The 18,077-nt window shown below is 41.2% G+C and overlaps 3 protein-coding genes across 11 annotated transcripts in view; 1 reads left to right on the top strand and 2 right to left on the bottom strand.

Moving 5' to 3' along the window:
• The window catches only part of dcaf6 (ddb1 and cul4 associated factor 6), a 30,013-nt gene extending 25,792 nt beyond the window's left edge, over positions 1 to 4,221 (top strand). For all 8 annotated transcript variants that reach the window (XM_080904091.1, XM_080904090.1, XM_080904092.1 and 5 more), the window contains one exon: positions 2 to 4,221. In XM_080904091.1, the coding sequence (XP_080760217.1) occupies positions 2 to 60 (59 nt within the window). In that variant the 3' untranslated portion in view covers positions 61 to 4,221. The remainder of the gene's footprint in view (position 1) is intronic.
• Positions 4,162 to 11,426, bottom strand: gpr161b (G protein-coupled receptor 161b; the record flags this gene model as incomplete). Of its 2 annotated transcripts, none has more annotated exons than XM_080904098.1 (6): positions 11,112 to 11,426; positions 9,182 to 9,572; positions 6,883 to 7,604; positions 6,636 to 6,743; positions 4,609 to 4,734; positions 4,162 to 4,433 (listed from the first exon to the last, which is right to left on the bottom strand). In XM_080904098.1, the coding sequence occupies exons 2-6, from the start codon at positions 9,523 to 9,525 to the stop codon at positions 4,162 to 4,164; spliced, it is 1,572 nt and encodes a 523-aa protein (XP_080760224.1). In that variant the 5' UTR covers positions 9,526 to 9,572; positions 11,112 to 11,426. The 2 variants fall into 2 exon arrangements, with proteins under 2 accessions (XP_080760224.1, XP_080760223.1); XM_080904097.1 differs by having other exon boundaries at positions 9,182 to 9,569; positions 11,112 to 11,417.
• Positions 11,427 to 11,939: 513 nt separating this feature from the next.
• On the bottom strand, positions 11,940 to 17,905 carry otc (ornithine transcarbamylase). Its single transcript, XM_080903636.1, has 10 exons — positions 17,764 to 17,905; positions 17,541 to 17,679; positions 17,369 to 17,450; positions 15,658 to 15,745; positions 15,312 to 15,465; positions 15,111 to 15,233; positions 14,890 to 14,943; positions 14,648 to 14,797; positions 12,522 to 12,659; positions 11,940 to 12,410 (listed from the first exon to the last, which is right to left on the bottom strand). The coding sequence occupies exons 1-10, from the start codon at positions 17,844 to 17,846 to the stop codon at positions 12,351 to 12,353; spliced, it is 1,071 nt and encodes a 356-aa protein (XP_080759762.1). The 5' UTR covers positions 17,847 to 17,905; the 3' UTR covers positions 11,940 to 12,350.
• Between the last annotated feature and the right edge of the window lie 172 nt (positions 17,906 to 18,077).

Here is an 18,077-nt window from a genome sequence, read left to right as displayed (position 1 = left end):
GATCGAGTAGAAGGCGATCGCTCCGAAGGCTCAGGCCAGGAAAACGAGGACGAGCAGTAGCCAGCTGGAATTTTATTTTAAAATAAACACTATTTCTTCTTGCTGTATAGCACTTGAAAAATACCCGAGATTTGTACAAGTATAGTGTAGAAAAACTTCCTTTTGAAAATTAGTGTAATTTCTAGCCCCTTGTGTTTTTTAAGAAGACTTTCTTACTGATGTGTCTGTATGAGGATAAACTATATTTGTGTGAATGTAAAGGCAAGGACGTCAAAATATAAGTGTGAGGAAAAGTGGTGGCTGGTGTGAAAGTTTAAGTGCAATATTATTTTGTTAGGAGAAGGTGAGCTTTGATCAGTGTTAACGTTTGACGTTTTTGAAACTGTAGCACAGCTGAGAAATGTTGATGTGCTGCTCCGGCAGTTACGCATGTGAATACAGACATAAAGTAAAACACGGATGCTTTAATTTTCTTGTTGATAAAGAAGAAGAAGAAAGGGGGGCGGGGGAAGAAAGCTGTGGATCTTCTCCCCAAAAATATGTTTTACAAAACCTGGAAAAAATAAAGCCAAATGGTATCTCAAATATATCTGCACTTGGGTTTGGATGGAAAATTTAGACTAAGTGTTTGACTTCAGCAACAGACGGCACCTGCTGACAGATACTGACAGCTGTTGTGGGTGTACAGAGCAGCTGCTCTTGGGTCAAACCTGTGTCATACAGTTCTACTGAACAGCTGCTCTGTTGGTCCAAACCCAGTTTCCTGTGGAAATCACTTAAAAGTGAACCAGTGTTTGGACAAGCAATCCCTGTGACTCGTCAAAGTGATTCATTCTATAGCACCTTTTGAGATAAACATCACAAAGCGCTTAACAACAAAATCAACATAAAAAATTAACCCACCTCAAGTCTAAAAAGATGAGACCACAGAGTCCACAGATCTCAAGCTCAGAAGCAGAGTGTTCTGGGGGGCCTCCTTTTACCTCCATGCATCCCTGCTCGGCAGGTATGGGGTGTAAAGGTGGACAGGTGCTGGTCTGTGAAGAGCTCTAAAAGTGAAAAGCAGATTCTGATCAATGGGAAGCCAGTGTAGCTGGCAGAGCAATGGTGTGACATGAGAACTTGGAATATGTAGTGAGAAGCCTCGCAGCAGTGGTCTGAAAAACCTGCAGATGTTCCAAGGACATTTTTGCTTAGACAAGTAAAAATACAATTACAGTAATCCACATGTGATGAAATAAGTACATGAATAATAATTTCCAGTTCAGAGCGTAACTCAATGGGACTTAACTTGGCAATAATTTACAAGTGATTAAAAACAAGAGTGAAACAGAAGTTTGACATGTATTAAGTGAAATCAGAGCCAAAGATTACTCCTGGCTGCCTGATAGAGACGAGTGCAGATTTAGCTCATTTTGGAAAGAAGACCAAGAGGTTCTTTCACCTTAGGCCCAAATCTGGGGCTCAAACAAGAACTTTTTCTTTAAGGAAGAAACACATTGAACATTTTCGTTAAAGTCATTTCACATTTATAGAGGTGATAAACTAATGTTACTGATGTCTTGAGGTTTGGGGTATCAGCTTTTATTCTTCCCTGCAGCATAAAGTATTTTATGATCCAGGTAACAAGCTGTCAACACAGCTGTAGGTGATGCTGACTGTGCGGCTTGTTTGCAGAACAAGAAAAACAAACAGCTCAGTGATTCAATGTTTTGGTTGCTGTTTGGCTTCAGCTCTCATTCACAGCAGACAAAGAATTCAAACGATGTTTTATGTAAAAACTAAATTTAATGCAAACATTTGTATTAACACTTACTGTATATGAAAAGGTTACATCACTCAGGTGTACATTTTTTTTCTTACAAACATAATACCTGTTCAACATACGAGGTAAGACTGAAGCACCACAACTGGGCTCTATGTATAAAAAAAAATTGTCTCCTAATACAGAGAGTGTATAAGATGAGGTACAACCCAGTGTACCAATGAATATTCCCTATGCTCAGGTTTCCTGATTCAACACTAAACACACAAACATTTCTGACATCAACAAGATCGATTATTGATTCTGGACTTCATTTTCCTATGATCTCCATTTCTTGTTAGCTCATTCGGTCTTCACTGATAAGAAACTGCAGTGAAAGAGTACCCATTGTGTGTTTAAGTGCAATAACTCTGTTTGCCCACAGTCGCACGTAATCATGAAATACCAGGCCTCCAGCCGTGCTTACAGCAGGCACCTTATTCATACTACAGATATTAACAGACATTTTAGATTTTTTGCTGGCAGAATATGTTCATATATGCAAAGTGTTATGCCGTACCTTTACTAACATCACTGAACAAAATGCAAACTGCATCCCATTGTCACTGGAATGTGCACATATTAATTGGGTCATTTAGAAGTGTGTAAATGTTGTTATACCAAGTGTCTTTGACTCTGTTGAAACTGCAGCTACTAGAACACAGAACAGCTGTTCAGTCTAACTTAATTTCACTTTGATCTGCAAACTAAAGCCATTTCAACGACTCCTTTGTCCAAATCTACCAGTGATGCCTCTGAAATCAGTAAAACTTCACTGTTGCAGGAGGCAAAGTGACGGTGATAATAATAATATTGAAAATGACTCTTTCCCATGCAAATTCAAATTACTGGAGTTCATCCTGTACCAGTAAGAGTGACAAAGGTGCAGGTTGTCCTGCGTTGAGTAAACACGTACCTCACAGTCTAATTCTCCACAGTGAGTGGAAAACCTGTAGTGAGGATTTACTGAGTGCAATGTTAGGAGAGAAATTCTACCTGAAAAGAGCTAATCTGTCAAAAGATGCTGTTATTTTATTTATTTATTTTTTCATTTTGCCCACTGAGGCAATTTTTCTTATTAAGCTTAAAAACATACAATAACATAATATATATTATAGCAGAAGTTAATAAAATGATCAGACCAATGAAGTTACAGTAGTTAAGGCTTCCTATTAGATTTGATGCTATGCACTGGGTCCAACATCGTAGAATGAATAACGTGCCTCTTCCTGTTCGCTAATAATTTCAAGTAAGGAGTATCCACATGTAAAGAGGGCAGACTTCATCAGCGGTACCACAGAGCTCTGTAACAGTGTCAAGAGTAGGGATGGGTATCGTTTAGGTTTTATCCGATACCGGTGCCAAATCGGTACTTTTGAAACGGTGCCGGTGCTCGAACGGTGCTTAAAGAATGGAGAACACAAAATTGGTCCAAAAACCTCTCATGTTCAGCTGTTTTTTATAAAAAGATAACAGCCTTTTCTGCAGCTATGGGGCATATATGGTATCACTCTTGGCTGGAAGCAGAGCTTAAACAATGGAAAAAACACAAACTTTGTCCAAAAACCTCTCATGTTCAGCTGTTTCCCTCTTTTTCTTTGGTCATTTTAGCCTTTTTGGCCAGGGTGAAGGGGGTATCTGCCATCAAACAAGAAGACAGCCGCATGTAACTACGACGCTGTTTGCTAGTTCACCTTACCTGCATTCATGTAATAACGTGGTTAGCCTACTCAACGTAAATTACACACGAACAACATTAAGCTACTCACGCAGAGAAGAACGGCTGCTGCTGCATCATCATCCGTCATCATTTCTGCTACACTGGCAGGGCTAGGGGCCAGGACTCTACTCTTCGTGTTTTTGGGGATGTTGCTAACTCCGGGTCTGATAACAGGCACCACACCCGCAGTAGATGCGCTCGGTGTGAGGTCTCGCAGCAAGCTATCAAATACGGCGCATTTCTCGGCTTTTAAAAAAAAAAAACCTCTATGCGTCGCCAGCTGTTTCATCAGATTTGAGGTGTTACCTCCTTTGACAGTATCACAGTATCAGCTTGAAGCACTTGTTGCAGGCTGCTGAGTTTGCATATTTTGCTGTGAAGTACAGCCAGACTTTTGACTGCTTCGCCTTGGGCATTTTTAATCTGTAGCTCTGCTCTAAAATAACGTACGTACCTGGCCCCGCCTACTATCCTCGGAAACGTAAAATGATTGGCTAGAATCTAAAGTGTATCACAGCTCAGGAAAAAAAAGCACCGAAATAAAGCACTGAAATGTGCGCTGCTTTTCGGTCTGGTTACTACCGTTTACGTCAGAACACCGGTACCCATCCCTAGTCAAGAGTGGGAAAGCTGCTGTTCAGGTGGGTTTCTCCTCTCCATCCTGCTCTTCTTCACCTCTGTCATCCTTAACGATCCCTTCATCAATACTCTCCAGCCTCAGTCTCTGGCCTTCCAGGTATCTGGGCCTCGGTGCGGCCCTCGCTGTGAGGAGTCCTGCTGACAGAGCTGAACTCTCCCCAAACAGGGTGAGCTTAGCATCGCTCTCTATGGCTTTCGCCAAGCAGGAGGCGAACATGTCGAGAGATTTGTGCACCTCTGCGTGGATCTGGACTGAGGATGTGTTTTCAGCTGGGGAAATCAACAGACATCAGTCAAAGCTTTGGTAAACACAAGCTACAGTAAACAATTCTCTTGCCTGGTCCCTTTTCTTTTCTTTTTTTGGTCATTTGTGTATCATGTGAAGTCTAAGGTATTTTCCCTGCTCTCTAATCTTCTGTAGAAGCGGGAAATGAATGACGGATACCTTTGGAATGCTCCACCTGGTCTTCAAAGGTGACTGAGCTCCTCCTTTTCCCGGACGGAGGCCCGTGGTGCTGCGCGAGGGAGGAGCCATCTGTGGAGAAGTTATCCAGCAGCATCACATCTGTGCCTGTGTAGGAAAATAAAGAGGATCATTGCAAGTTAACTGCAAGCAGAACTTAACAGAGATTGCAGGAAAGTTGCAGTAAAAGTCATCTTCATACCATATGGCCACAAATGTACACACAAAGGTGGATCACAAGACATTTGTTTGTGTTGAACATGACACCACTTGCCCTCCCTACAGGATCAGTTAAAAACATGAGCTGGAAAACAAAAAGGCTGCCCAACAAAGAGGTGTATGATGCAGTAAGGTTTGTAAGGCTTTCAAACTTCATCTTTACAGCTTTGTTCTCTTTTAATTTTAAACTTAACTGTAGAAAAAAATTGAGAAAAAAAAAAGTGCTGCTTTTCTTTCTAGAAACGCATAAATTCTAAATCAAAGTTAGGCGATGCAGCATGTTTTTGGCATAGTTGGACAAAAAGTTCTCAATAAGCCCTCAGTATGTTCTTAAATGAAAAGGTATTTATGTAGCATTTTTTTCTAGAGCGAAAGTATTCTGAAACAAACGACCAGGCGCTGAAGGGATTTCACCCATAGGAACATGCTTTCAATTCTATTTGAAGCCAAACAGCAGTGATTCACTGTGTTTCGGTCTGCTGCAGGAAAGAGCTCTTTTAACAAACTCCACGGTCTGGTAAGTTTCTGTAGGCTGATGACTGTGTGACAATGCTGTATGTTTATGAAGAATCTCAACTGCTCGATTAGCTGTCAAATGCTGCTGGAAAAATGTAAATATTCTTAACTTTCAGAATACCTTCAGTTTTTCTGTCATCTTAAAAACTTAAGCAGATTATGGTGGCCAATCAAACACTTTTGACATTTTGACCAACCTTATAAACAGTGCATTGGTCTTTGATCAGTAGTTGTTGATCAATGGTCATGAGAATTTACATATTAATGATCATGGAACAGACCTCCCAGCCCATTGTTCCTTCAGTGGTGCTAGTTTCAATCATTATGCAAATGTACTGTTTATAAGATTGGGGTAACCTGCAGTCAGCTGAGACTGAAGAAGTCACTTGGATGAGTGACGAAACCTTTCTCCCACTGAAAAATTCTACGTCCAGATGAACAGAATCAACCTTTTGAGGGATGTTTCATTTTATTCATGAGTCTGCAGGGATAAAATACACGATAATCCTACAATCATCAAACTGCCTCAGTCTCGGGGTTGGGGATCTGTAAAGTCTACATAGAAGAGATAATAATAAGGTACACATGACAAATTGTCATTTTTTTCAGATCCTCATCTGCATCCAGGGTCTACCCAACCTTTTGACCCTTTGGCAGGTGAAATAGGCTCCAGCACCCCTGGACTAATAGACATGCATGATAATATGCAGGGTTTTTTTTTTTTTTTTTTACTAAATTTAAATTTTTCATACACTTATAATTTTTCTGCAATGATTATTGAAGTTAATCAACTCCCTATAAAAACGAATTGAAACAACAGTGTTGTGGATACAAAAGCTCACAACGCAGGCAAAAAAGAAAACAGAGGAGCTGCTGAAAGATCAGGTTCGGAAATGTATGAATTTTAATTAGATGCACTAATATCATGTCCTGTTTGTAAAAATAAATAAATAAATAAAAAATGGACACAATGGTAAGACAGCTTGTGCTACATCTACACGTACATGGGTGTTTTGGTAAATATGGCTTTTCTGTGTATTTGCCTTTCGACCACTGAAAAACTCCTGCCAGGATGAAGTTTTTCCAAAATCTTAGTTTCTGCACTTAAATGTGGACATCAGACTGTGCACCGTTTTTATTAGTACATAGTACATTTCTTCACGCTTAGGGTTATATCGCCACCTGTTGCTTTGGCATGCTCTTGGCAGCACTTGAGGATTGCTTGGAGTTTTTGATATGAAGCAATTATTTCCCCCTTTCCGTGTGCAACTTACATGAGTCCTGAGTGAAACTGAAGCCAGTGTCTCCTGTGCTGCTTCCTGGGGCCAACAGCTGTCCTCCACCCGCGAGCATGGCAGTCAGGTGTGGGGACATCCCCAAGTCTGAAAACACAAATTCTCATGAGATCATCACATCCCGCAGGAATATAAATCTAAACCAGCCTTATGCATTTACTAAAGATAAAACCAGCAACATACACACACATCTGCATGACACAGAGAGCCCCAGCTATAGTCCCACCTGTGATTCTGTTGGAGATGCTGAAGAGGCGGGACGTCCTTTGGCGCGTGGCAAACGACTCTCTGTAGTACCGATCTCCAAAGCACATCCCCAGCAGCTCCTTCCTCACAGTTTTATTCCACAGGCCATAGATGAGTGGGTGGCACACCGCGCTGCAGAAAGACAGCCACGCTACCAGAGTCTCCACCCACTGAGACACGCTGCCCTGACCCCACAAGGCCTCAGTGCCCACCACCCCAACGTATGGCCCCCAGGTCATGAGGAAGGTGCCAATCACCACTAAGATGGTGACTAAAGCCTTGCACTGACTCCCTGCGTACACGAGGCTCCGCCGACTTCCATTAGAGGAAGTCGAGGTGCTCGAGTTCTTACGCCCGTTCCTCTGGGCTCCAGTGGAGTCGTCCTGGGCCACAACAACAGTCCCACAGTGAACTTTGCGGGCTTTCATGCGGGCTACGCGGAAAATGACACCGTAACACGCCAGCATAATGAAGAAGGGTGGGAGGATGCACCAGGTGACCCAGAAGGCCGTGTAGCTCGGCTCTCTGTGCCACGACGCCACGCACGTCCACTTGAAGCAGTCGAACTCAAAGGAGGACCAGCCGAACAGAGGAGGCAGGCAGCCTACCAACGAGTGAAACCACACGTAGGCGATGACGACAACCGCCCGGTTGCCTGTGATCTTCATGGGGTAGATCATCGGGTAGAGCACGGCGTAGTACCTGTTGTGAGGAGACATGAGCACGATGAAGAAATCTGCACAACAGGAACTCAACACCGTCCTCCAGGGAGACTTTTGATCAGACTAGCACACAGGCTGCTGAGATTGGAGTCAGTGATACAAAAGCTAAAAGCTGCACTTTTCTCTCTCCCCGACAATCCTGTGAAATGTTTTCCTAAAAGCTGCAAACAGAAGAGAACAGACGGGCTTGGCAGAAGAACAAAAACAGGCTCTGTAATCTAAAATTCCCAAAGGATGCTGAGGATAATTAGGTGAGCAGTGAGAACAGCAGGAACTGTGCGCTACACAGAAAATTTACAGTAGCTCTCGGTAGCTCTGCGACACCCAACAGAATTAAAACAGTATTCAACTGCAGCGGTTTAAAAGTAGCTCCAGAAAATCTGAAAGGCAGTGCATGTGGATAAGAAGTTATTATAAGTGCTGAAACTTTAGTGTTAATCTCAAAAGTCATTCAATTGTTGATTATTGGTCTGAACATCAGATTAATCATTTCAGGCGTTTTCTAGCATTTAGGAAAACAACAGAACAGCTGCTAACAATTTCCTCGAGTCCCAAAGGTGTCTCCTAATTGCATGGTTTTCTGAACAAATAAGCCACAACCCAAAGAATTTAAATTTGCAATCAAACAAAACATGGATACATAGAGAAAACCTCACAGCCGGGGAATGTTTGATGGACAAATAATGGGGCTGGAAGGACATTTTCTGAGATGGTATCGTATGTTACTGTATATTTTTTGATTACCAAAATTAATTAACAATTCTCCCCTTCTTACAAGCAAAGCAAAATAAACTGAACTTTGTGTCTGAATAACCATTTGAGTTTGTTATTACACAAAGTACTTGCACAAAATATTGGCAAAATACGATCGAGTCTAAAAACTGGAACCAGAAAATGAAAACTAGGAAACCCCAAATATCAAAGATGTTTTTTTTGTTGTTGGAATAAATAAAGTGCCTTAAAATATCTATAACTTTTTGTCTATAAATTTTGTGCAATATGTTTACTGGCTTTATTCCATGTATTTGTTTAAGCAGGCATTTAAAGTTCAAGCATTTAAGCCCATGCTCATCACCTGATCAGAGAAATCTACAGGAAAATACCACAAATTAAGTCTGTGGTTAACCTCTCTTATTTACAAGAGTGTGACGTTAGAGGGAAATGCACCAAGAGCATTTTTTAAAACTTTATTCAGCATAACATTCATCTGAGCTTGAAGTGGAAAATTGCTAACCTTCAGTTTCCTATGCTTACTGTAACTTTACTGTCTTGGTTACGTTCAGCTTCAGGACTTAAAGCAACACTAAATTTCATGCTCTAGTCCATTTGATGCCAGAATCTCCCAACATCTGGGATAAATTAATAATATAGCGATGCATTAATCAGCTAAATCTTTCTCAGAAATTAGCAGAGACCAAAAATGGGCTACAGGTTCTCCGCTGGAGGGAACCATATGTCCTAATGTCAGTGTAAGGGCTCACTTTTTAAAAGAATTCAAGTTAAATGCTTAGATTGATTATAGGGCTACAATATAATACAGTATAATCTGGCACTAACCTGTCGATAGCGATAGCTCCAAGGGTAAGCATGCTGGCAGAGCTGATGAGGAGATAGAGCAGGGCGGTGAAGTTGCACCACACCACCCCAAACATCCACTCTCTCTTTGCTGAGCTCACAGCTACAAACGGTAGCACCAGCACGGACAGCAGCAGGTTGGACAGAGTCAGGCTGAACACAAACTTGTTGCTGGGTGTGAGCAGATAAGGCCTGCGATAAAGGGTTGCCACAATCAGAAAGTTCCCGAGGCAGGCGAGCAGCGTGATGGTCACAATGGAGACTGACTCCAGGGCAGCCAGACCCTCGCCATTCCCCACTGTGGTACAGTTCCTGCTCGTGTTCATGGTGAGAAGCTGGGCCACCGGACTGGTGAAGGAATGGTGGGGGACTGCTGAGGAGAAGGCATTATTAGACAAAATAAATTGCCAAACTAAGACAAAGAAAAAAACAAAACAATATCATGAATTACAGCGAAAAACAACCCTTCAACCCTCAATCTACATTCATGCAGCTGGAACTCAACTCATGGATTTTACTATTTTCTGCAGCACAAAAACTAATAGCAAAGACCAGGGACCTGTACTATGAAGCAAGTTTGATAACATACGCAGGATATTGTTATCTGGCTTTAGTTAGCCCAACAACAGGATTCGGGCTTAGGGTAACATGAAGTAGTCAATCCAGGATTTATCAAATCTAAAGCGTTGGAAGCATCTGAGCAATCAAAAACATGCACAGGTCATTTTCAGAGGTTAAACACATAATACAGCTGCTGCAGACAAACTATCAATAGTGTTTAACGCTCTGTGAGAAAAGAATAAACGCAAAAAAACGAATTCAAACTAATCTACAGCCAAGTTCAATCCCCAAACAGATGCCCTGGTTTGACATCAAATATTTATGCTTATAGAACAAAAACAACAACAACAAGTTGCAGAATTGTTTACAGCCAACAGAGAAAACTAACATTACAGAATAAAGATGCATCTAAGACTAAATATTAATTACAGATGGTCTTTAGAGAAAGATAAAGACCTCAGATCTTCCTACTACCTACTAGCACCCTTTGTGCTAGTAGGTAGTAGATATCACTCTTCTTGGCGTGATATATTCCAGAGAACTAACTGGACAGGACGTGGTTGAGGTCTAATCTTGATCATAACCTCATCTAGAACAGGTTAGGACTGCAGCTCATCCACGGGGATATACCGCAGTAAGAAGTGAACTGCCTTCACAGTCGAGGCTAAACTCTGGAGTTACCTGGATTTGCCCAAATTTTGCTCCATGGTACAAATTTTACATATTTATAAAATATGTATGCTACATATGAATACTAAATAGTGACGGCTTTAAGTAAAGTGGTACACACACGTTTCACATTAAGGTTCAAAGTACAAAAGTAAATGTTTACAGGTGAAAAAGAATGTCAGAAATAAAACTAACAAACACTGGTTACTGTACCACCTCCCACCATACGTGTTTATGTACTAGCAATATAACTCTACTAATGTATAACAATAACTCCAGCAACAATTTACTGCAGTTTTAAAAAACTATAGAGGATTTGAACACTAGATTTCACCACGTTAAAAGACTGTTTACAGCCAGGGTAAACTTTTCACTATTAAACAGTCTTCGGTCACAGTTAAAGCCTTTCACTAGTGGAAAGCATTATCTTTGCACATTATTTCGCATCGGAAAAGCGTAATTGTTGTTAAAGCTCACTATTTTGTTTCCCTGTTAGTGTTAACCTTTTGATTTAGCGTGAATATGGAAGTAAAAAAAATACAAAATAAAACTGCATCTTGCACATGTGAAGAAGGTGCAGCACGGTGAGTTAGCGGTAACGCTAACATTAGCTAAAACTACCGTTAGTTAGCCAAAACTTTCCCCCATTGTCCCCCCTGAAACTCGGCTCTTTTTTTTTGACCTGCTTAGGCTCAGCGCTGCGGCTCCACATTTTCACTCTCGACGGGGATAAAACGTCCATCTTACTCCTCTGTTTCCACACCACAGCCCCAGAAGAGAGAGCCGAGCCAGGGAAATCCCTGAAAGCCAGTCGACATTGTTCACTTTGGTAATGTCTCTCTCCTCCGCCGACTCACAAACGGCCAGCTGCGGCTGCAATGGCGTCCTCCTCCCCATCCACCTCCCACCTCAGCTTCGACTCCCTCCCCGAGCAGTCTCCTTCCGTACGTGGGTGGTCGCTTAAGAGCATTGTCTTGCTTTCATATTGCCATTGAACCAGCTTACGTTATTTAATTTAACCGTGTGGAGTTTGTTGTGATCAAATCCTTATGACAAGTGCAGAACAACGATGAAAGTATAGTGTATTCTTTCGCGGATGCCACACGCACCGTGTGCGTTTATAGTAGTGTTTACAAAGCCATGTGAATGTGTGCGTGAGTGTTTACTTGATGACAGGCCGGCTTGTTTATGAATGAATTACTGAGCTGCATCGTTTTATCCAGCTGGACCACCCACGTAGATCATAGCTTCCCGCACTAAAACGTCACCTCCGCTTATCCAATGAAAAAACTCTGAAGGCTTCATGGCTCCATCCCATAGGGGGCGCACTCAGCCAATAGCACATAACATGTTTAGTTCTGCAAGTGTAGTATATAAAGCGGTGTCATAGTGTGATTTTGTGAGTGCAGGCTTTCAGCTTAAACTTACAGGGTTTTATGATAAAATATTGTGCATTTTTATAGACTTCCCCATTTTCAGAGGCTTAAAAGTAATTGAACAATTGACTGAAGTGGCTTCAAGTGAGGCCCTTGGTCACAAAATACATTTTATTAAACAGTATCTCTGTATCATTGGTGTATTGCAAATTCCAGATATGCACTAAACATTTACAAAATCAGTGGGGGTATTTTATTTATGGATTAACCTCTAGTTCTTCATCGTCACTGAAGTTTTAAGGCAGCTGTGGTGACACATCACACAAGAGTGAAATAAGAACTGTGAGCAATAAGCGAGTCCTGGGAATTCCTGGGTTCTCTGCACTTTGACACACAGACCTACTACACATAAACAGAAGCACACCACAGCCCCACGCTCCCACATGGCAGCTCTATCCTGAAGTTACAATATGACAGCATTGCAAAAGTCTTCTTTGAAGTCATCCCATGCCACAGAAAAGCTTAGTCCCTCTTAATAACTGATGTTAAAACTTCAGCATGGGGATCTGTGGCGTGTAGTCGGTCAGAAGAGAAACAATGAGGCCCTGAAAGACAGAAGACAGTTGTGATGGTCAGTTGAAAGAAAATTAAACTGGAGTTAAAAGGGGATTAAAACAAACTCAAACAGCACATTGTGCGTTAACATTTCAGCCCACCATGATGGTCCATTTTCTATTCTCTGCCTCCGAAAAAACGAGAGAACGGGATGAGTAGAACACCTGATCATCCACCTCCTCCATTTTCCGAGGGAGACAGTGCAGGAAGGTCCAGTCTGACTTGGCCACACTTCCTGTCTGTAACAGAAGGGCATCAAACCACGGGTAAGTGTTATCGTCCATGGAGTGTAAGGATTTTCAGGGATGTGACTTAGACTTTCCTTCCCTTCCTTGAACTTGTTTTCTTAATATGAAAGTATCTAACTGTGTATACTACAGGGAGTGCAGAATTATTAGGCAAATGAGTATTTTGTCCACATCATCCTCTTCATGCATGTTGTCTTACTCCAAGCTGTATAGGCTCGAAAGCCTATTACCAATTAAGCATATTAGGTGATGTGCATCTCTGTAATGAGAAGGGGTGTGGTCTAATGACATCAACACCCTATATCAGGTGTGCATAATTATTAGGCAACGTCCTTTCCTTTGGCAAAATGGGTCAAAAGAAGGACTTGACAGGCTCAGAAAAGTCACAAATAGTGAGATATCTTGCAGAGGGATGCAGCAGTCTCAAAATTGCAAAGCTTCTGAAGCGTGATCATCGAACAATCAAGCGTTTCATTCAAAATAGTCAACAGGGTCGCAAGAAGCGTGTGGAAAAACCAAGGTGCAAAATAACTGCCCATGAACTGAGAAAAGTCAAGCGTGCAGCTGCCAAGATGCCACCAGTTTGGCCATATTTCAGAGCTGCAACATCACTGGAGTGCCCAAAAGCACAAGGTGTGCAATACTCAGAGACATGGCCAAGGTAAGAAAGGCTGAAAGACGACCACCACTGAACAAGACACACAAGCTGAAACGTCAAGACTGGGCCAAGAAATATCTCAAGACTGGTTTTTCTAAGGTTTTATGGACTGATGAAATGAGAGTGAGTCTTGATGGGCCAGATGGATGGGCCCGTGGCTGGATTGGTAAAGGGTAGAGAGCTCCAGTCCGACTCAGACGCCAGCAAAGTGGAGGTGGAGTACTGGTTTGGGCTGGTATCATCAAAGATGAGCTTGTGGGGCCTTTTCGGGTTGAGGATGGAGTCAAGCTCAACTCCCAGTCCTACTGCCAGTTTCTGGAAGACACCTTCTTCAAGCAGTGGTACAGGAAGAAGTCTGCATCCTTCAAGAAAAACATGATTTTCATGCAGGACAATGCTCCATCACACGCGTCCAAGTACTCCACAGCGTGGCTGGCAAGAAAGGGTATAAAAGAAGAAAAACTAATGACATGGCCTCCTTGTTCACCTGATCTGAACCCCATTGAGAACCTGTGGTCCATCATCAAATGTGAGATTTACAAGGTGGGAAAACAGTACACCTCTCTGAACAGTGTCTGGGAGGCTGTGGTTGCTGCTGCACGCAATGTTGATGGTGAACAGATCAAAACACTGACAGAATCCATGGATGGCAGGCTTTTGAGTGTCCTTGCAAAGAAAGGTGGCTATATTGGTCGCTGATTTGTTTTTGTTTTGTTTTTGAATGTCAGAAATGTATATTTGTGAATGTGGAGATGTTATATTGGTTTCACTGGTAAAAATCAATAATTGAAATGGGTATATATTTGTTTTTTGTTAAGTTGCCTAATAATTATGCACATTAATAGTCACCTGCACACACAGATATCCCCCTAAAATAGCTAAAACTAAAAACAAACTAAAAACTACTTCCAAAAACATTCAGCTTTGATATTAATGAGTTTTTTGGGTTCATTGAGAACATGGTTGTTGTTCAATAATAAAATTATTCCTCAAAAATACAACTTGCCTAATAATTCTGCACTCCCTGTATACGCAGAAAAACTAAACTAAAACCATTTAAAACCAGTTTCAATAGGTGGTGACATGATGCATAAAAACAAAACTTTCTCAAAAACCATTTTTATACAGTTTTCTTGTCTTTATCTAAAAAAACAAGAACAATACTTTTCCGTGATTTGTTATATATTCATGTATCATTAATACACATATACACACCCAAACATATAGCAAATAAATGATTTTTATCTGAAAAATATTAGTGTTTAAAAACAGGTAAAAAGGTGAGAGTAACTACTTGGCTGAAAGTAATGTCCTTCTTTACCTGCATAGAAATCTGGTATCCATGGAAGTCTTTTAGCCTCTTTTTCTTCTCCTCTTCCTGTCCCATACTGACCCAGGTGTCAGTGACCAAGACATTGCTGTCACGGGCAGCCTCCATGGGGTCAGAGGTCAGAATCAACTGAGTACCATGCTGAGACAGAATATAATATTATTTATTAACATTAACCTTGGCAGAATACTTGAAACTAGAAGACATTAATGGCAGGTTTTAGAGGACCTCACCTGTTTGGCGAGCCTGTGTGCCTCTTCAGTAACGCCCTTGTCTGGCTCGTACCCCTGAACACAAAGATATGACTTTATCTTACTGACACAAGAAGTGCGCAGATAAGAAGCTCAAGGCTGACTGCCTGCCTTTAACCTCAAACTACACAAAAACACATAAGATACAAAGACCAGAGTAACAAAGAGATCACATGCATCCAATAGCGCAATAAGAAACCAACCTTCGGTGTAGCAACCTTAAGATGAACTCCGAGTTTGGCTGCAGTCATCATGAAGGAGTGGAGAACATTGTTGCCATCTCCAATCCAGCTCACCGTTAGACCATTAAGGGATCCGTAATGCTCCTGGATTTAAAGAAAACAGGTACTGCATGGTTATCAACTAGTGCATTAAAATTGCAGAATACCACAGGGTAAGAGTACCTGTAAGGTGAGGAAGTCAGCCAGAATCTGGATTGGGTGATACAGATCTGACAGTCCGTTAATGATGGGGATTGAAGCCTCCCTATCTAGCTCCTCCAGCATCGAGTGCTTGTAAACACGAGCCAAGACAACATCACAGAATCCAGAGAGGACCCTGTTGTGAAAGATCAGACATGCACAAGGACTTTGTGGTTTATATACTGAGCCAGGAGGGAAATCTTGTTGAGAAAAACTGCGTTTCTTCTTCAGCAATTACATACAACAATGAAAATCATGAGGAGACTGCTATAGAAAAGGTTAAAGCCTGCAGCTGCTTTTATTTCCCTGAGATAAACCAACAGCTCACCTGGCTGTATCTGTGCAGCTCTCATTCACTCCCAGGTGGATGTCCTGTGAGGTAAGGAAACAGGGGTGTCCACCCAGCAGAGAAAATCCTGGAGTTACAAGATTAAGGTACTTTTAGTTTCCCTAAAAGTCAACTAGTGCTTTAAAAAGTGTACTTAAAGTAAATGTGCAGGCAGGAATATATAGAGGAGTGCACACTAAGGGGAGTGTGGGGGTGGTGGAGAGGGGAAATGAGGAGTGCTGATCAGTGTTTTGGTGGGGGTTTGTACTGAAAGTCGCCTTTCAGCAGTTCTTTTGTGACTACATTAACAATGACTGCACTGAATGGCATTAGCCGGGCTCCTGCACAAGGATAGTTTTTTAATTTATGTAATTATTGGCTTAATGACCTTCCATGCAGTAAGATACCACTGTTAAAACCATTGTACTTTTAATCCCTATAGGTAAAGCTACATTAGCATGTTTTCATCAGTGAAATAAAGCAAGCATTCATTCATACATGTCATCTATGTAAACAAAGACTGACTTTGGCCTGATGTGACAAGACCATATTACTCACTGTAGGGTGTAACTGTATGGATCTATGCCAATATTAAATCAAGAATGATTCAGTTAATACATATAAATAATAAAAAAGCTAACTAACAAATAAAAAGCTACAAAGCAAATATTGGGATGTATAATTGAAACAGTAATTATGGAAAAACTTCAACTTTCTGCCTCTGAAAAAATAAAACAAATAAAAATTTTGGGTTATTATCAAAAGATTGTGTAACTTATTAATTTCGCATCTTGACATAGTTAACTAAAAACGTCTAAATTGAACGAAATAACTTGAAATTTTTAAATTAAGGTTAAGAAAATTCCAAGTTTCGTTACGGTCGTCATGAAGGTGTGCAGTTGTGGATAACAACAATGTTTTTGTGTGTGTTTTGTTGTTGTTTTTCCAATGGGAGAAAGCATCCATTATATGCATAAAGAAACACACAGCAAATTTCAGAATCACTTTCATTGCTCAATTTATACACAATAACAACCTAAATTTGTGACTTACAGAAAAAAATGTTGTTTTTTTCAGTGGTGGAAGCAAGTTTCCATTAATTTAACATAATATTAAATAAAAAAGAATGACTATTAGGAAAAAAAAAACCCCTGAAATATATGAGTAACCAAACACATGAAAAATATAAAGATACACAAGCAAAACAAAATGAAGACTGAATCTGATTGAGATGCTGTGGCGTGACCGTATAAAGGCGGCTCATGCTCAAAAACCCTCTAATGTGGCAGAATTACAACAATTCTGCAAAGATCAGCGGCTGAAATTCCTCCACGGTGCAGTGAAAGACTCATTGCCAGTTATCGCAAACACCTAATTTAAGTTGTTGCTACTAAAAGTGGCCCAACCAGTTATTAGGTTTTATTGGGCAATAATTTTTCATACAGGGTCATGTAGGTTTGGATTTTTTCCTCTTAACAAACACCTTTATTTAGAAATTGCATTTTGCGTTTACTTGCGTTATCTTTGTCTAATATTTAAATTTGTTTGATGAGCTGAAAATTTTAAATGTGACAAACAAAAAAATAGGAAATCAGAATAGGGGGACAAAAGCCTTTCCACACCACTACATATAGCAATGAAATATCTTGCCTCTGTCAAATCCCATACCCTGAGCCACGTCATGCATATGTTTGCATAGAAAAACTGACACCTGTTTCTGTGGACATTCTTGTTCTGGTGCTCCTCTTCTCAAATATCATTGCAATCGACTTTCCTTGTAGAAGAGGCAAATACTGAAATAGAAATGACTCTTAATTACACATCCAGAGACCACAGAGTACACCAACTATAAGTACTGAAGTTTTGCAATTAAAGTTAAATACCTGTTTTTCGTGCTTGATCCGATGCTTGAGGTCTCCGGAGACCCACAGCAGCTTCTTGATTTCATCTGAGCTGAAATCCTTCAGAGTCAGACAGCTGCGACCTTTTAAATTCACCGAGCCGAGGCAGGCGGCTCCGGCGCTGGAAAAGCAACAAATATATTTTATCTTTTATCACCCGCACCCTACTTTCACAGCTCTTCTTCCACATTCGGATTTATCTTACCCAAACGCTCGTGCTGAACAGCTGTGCAGAGATTGGAAATATCTGGAAAGCGGGCTTTTTGCAGCAGACAGCCTCAGAGGCATGGTGGCTCACGGTAAGTGCAGCGGGAGCGCAATGCTATGTGGATATTTCATCAGAGAGGAACAACTTCTGTATGCCTCCTGTGTTTCAGGTGTCCTGCTAAAAGTAGTTACCCCCGGCAAAAACTGTTTCCCAATCTACGAGAGCGCGCAAAGGAGGAGGAGCCACTTGCCCAGCTTCGTTTCTGTACGCTACTTGTCACTGATCTGCAATCCGCGCAATAAAGCGTAAAC

This window comes from Rhamphochromis sp. 'chilingali', assembly GCF_963969265.1.
Source record: "Rhamphochromis sp. 'chilingali' genome assembly, chromosome: 14".
NCBI lineage: Eukaryota > Metazoa > Chordata > Actinopteri > Cichliformes > Cichlidae > Rhamphochromis > Rhamphochromis sp. 'chilingali'.
The sequence above is the reverse complement of the archived record's forward strand: the minus strand, read 5'-3'. Positions and strand labels throughout refer to the sequence as shown.